Here is a 1,880-nt window from a genome sequence, read left to right on the forward strand (position 1 = left end):
AACATCACCTCGAAGTCGTCAGCCTGACACCTGTATAGGAATTCCACGAGACTTTCACCAGCTTTGAGAAAGACAACTTCGATTTTGATTATCACTCTCTTTAAATTCATCCATGTTGAAATCTTCAGTGATTTCAACCATGTTAACAACTACAGGCTCCACGTAGCTAGCATCTACAACCTGCAGTGGGTCATAATCAATCTTGACGGGAGCTTTTCCCTTAGAAAATTTGATTCTGCCTTCGTTCAATGCATTTTGCAAAAGATCCCTGAAATGGAAACATTGTGAGGTTTTATGTCCTAAGAAATTGTGATACTTACAAAACCCTTGTTTCTTTCTTTGTTCTAATGGTGGCACTTTTGGGACCGGAGGTACAACTTCCTGACCATCTGAAACCAACAAATAGAAAATCTCATCACATTTGGTCACGTCGAAGGTGTAAGTTTTTTTAGGGAATTTATCAGTTTCTTTAGGCTCTGCGGGGTTCTTCCCATGTACAGGTGTAAGAAAATTACACACATGTGGGGGACTTGGCTTTAACTCAGCCACATCAACCTCAGACTCTTCGACATGACTATATTCGACCTCAGACACTATGTCTTGGTCTTCCATGTCAACATAAGTTATTCACTCTTTTTTACCCTTACTCACTCTAGCCTTCTCGACCTTCAATACTTCTACCTTCCTAACTCATTCTGCCAACTGAGCCATATCTCTTAAATATTGAGTGTCTAATTTCTTCCTAATGGAATAATATAGCCCTCTAGGATCCATTTTGACAAGCTCATGTGCAGGAACTTGGGTGAAGCACCTCACTTTTAGTAAATGGAACAGATTTAGGTAATCATCAACCGAATCAGTGAACTTTCGCTTGACGCTTGACAATTCCTTCAGACTAATCTTAGATTTCCCCATGTAGAACTGCTCATGGAATAACCTCTCTAGACATTCCCAATAATGGATTGAATGAGGAGGTAAAGTGGTAAACCATGTGAAAGCATTCTTTGTTGGAGAACTAGGGAAGTATTTCATCCTCAAGTTCTCGTTGTTAGCAATATCACCTCGCTTTTAGTAAATGGAAGAGAATTAGTTAATCATCAACCGACTCAGCGAACTTTCGCTTGACGCTTGACAATTCCTTCAGACTAATCTTAGATTGCCCCATGTAGAACTGCTCATGAAATAACCTCTCTAGACATGCCCAATCATGGATTGAATAAGGAGGTAAAGTGGTAAACCATGTGAAATCATTCTTTGTTAGAGAACTAGGGAAGTATTTCATCCTCGGGTTCTCGTTGTTTGCAATGTCACCTGCCTTAGTTAGGTAACGAGCAACGTGTTCGACAGTAGAGTTGTTTGTGCCACCAGCAAATTTTGTAAATTTAAGGACTTCCCATCCCCTTGGTAATTCAGTTTGTAACACATACTCTAGTAGAGGAGATATGTAGTTTGGCATTTGCATGCCCATATTAACCCCATTTTGATCCATTATTCTTTCCACAATGGTTGTTAAGTTATTTTCTCCCAACAGATTTCCCTGTCGAACTTGATGGACCAATTGGTTAGCATCCTGGTTCCAATTAACAACTATCACAGGTGAATTACCCTCCCCAACAGGTATTTCTTGCCCGACCATATGGGGGTTCCTTTATTGTCCCTAGTTCATAGTATTCTCTTCTAATACTACCCCCCTGGTTTTGAACCTGCCTAACAATTTGGGGTTAGGCGACTAGTTGAACATGCACTGGGGGAACACCAAAAAGATAGCAATTCTGGTCATTTTAGTTACCAATTGTTGGTAACTCTAATTCGTATTCTGAATCAATAGGTTTAATATTGTACCCATTTGTTGGGTTAGTTTGTTCCCCGTGTCATGGTTA

General features: G+C 40.1%; 1 protein-coding gene across 1 annotated transcript; it reads right to left on the reverse strand.

Moving 5' to 3' along the window:
- Positions 1–1,090: 1,090 nt before the first annotated feature.
- Positions 1,091–1,636, reverse strand: LOC127129845 (uncharacterized). Its single transcript, XM_051058962.1, has one exon. It carries the CDS (start codon positions 1,634–1,636, stop codon positions 1,091–1,093), a length of 546 nt encoding a protein of 181 aa, XP_050914919.1.
- Positions 1,637–1,880: the final 244 nt, after the last annotated feature.

This window comes from Lathyrus oleraceus, chromosome 3, assembly GCF_024323335.1.
Source record: "Lathyrus oleraceus cultivar Zhongwan6 chromosome 3, CAAS_Psat_ZW6_1.0, whole genome shotgun sequence".
Classification (NCBI taxonomy): Eukaryota; Viridiplantae; Streptophyta; class Magnoliopsida; order Fabales; family Fabaceae; genus Lathyrus; species Lathyrus oleraceus.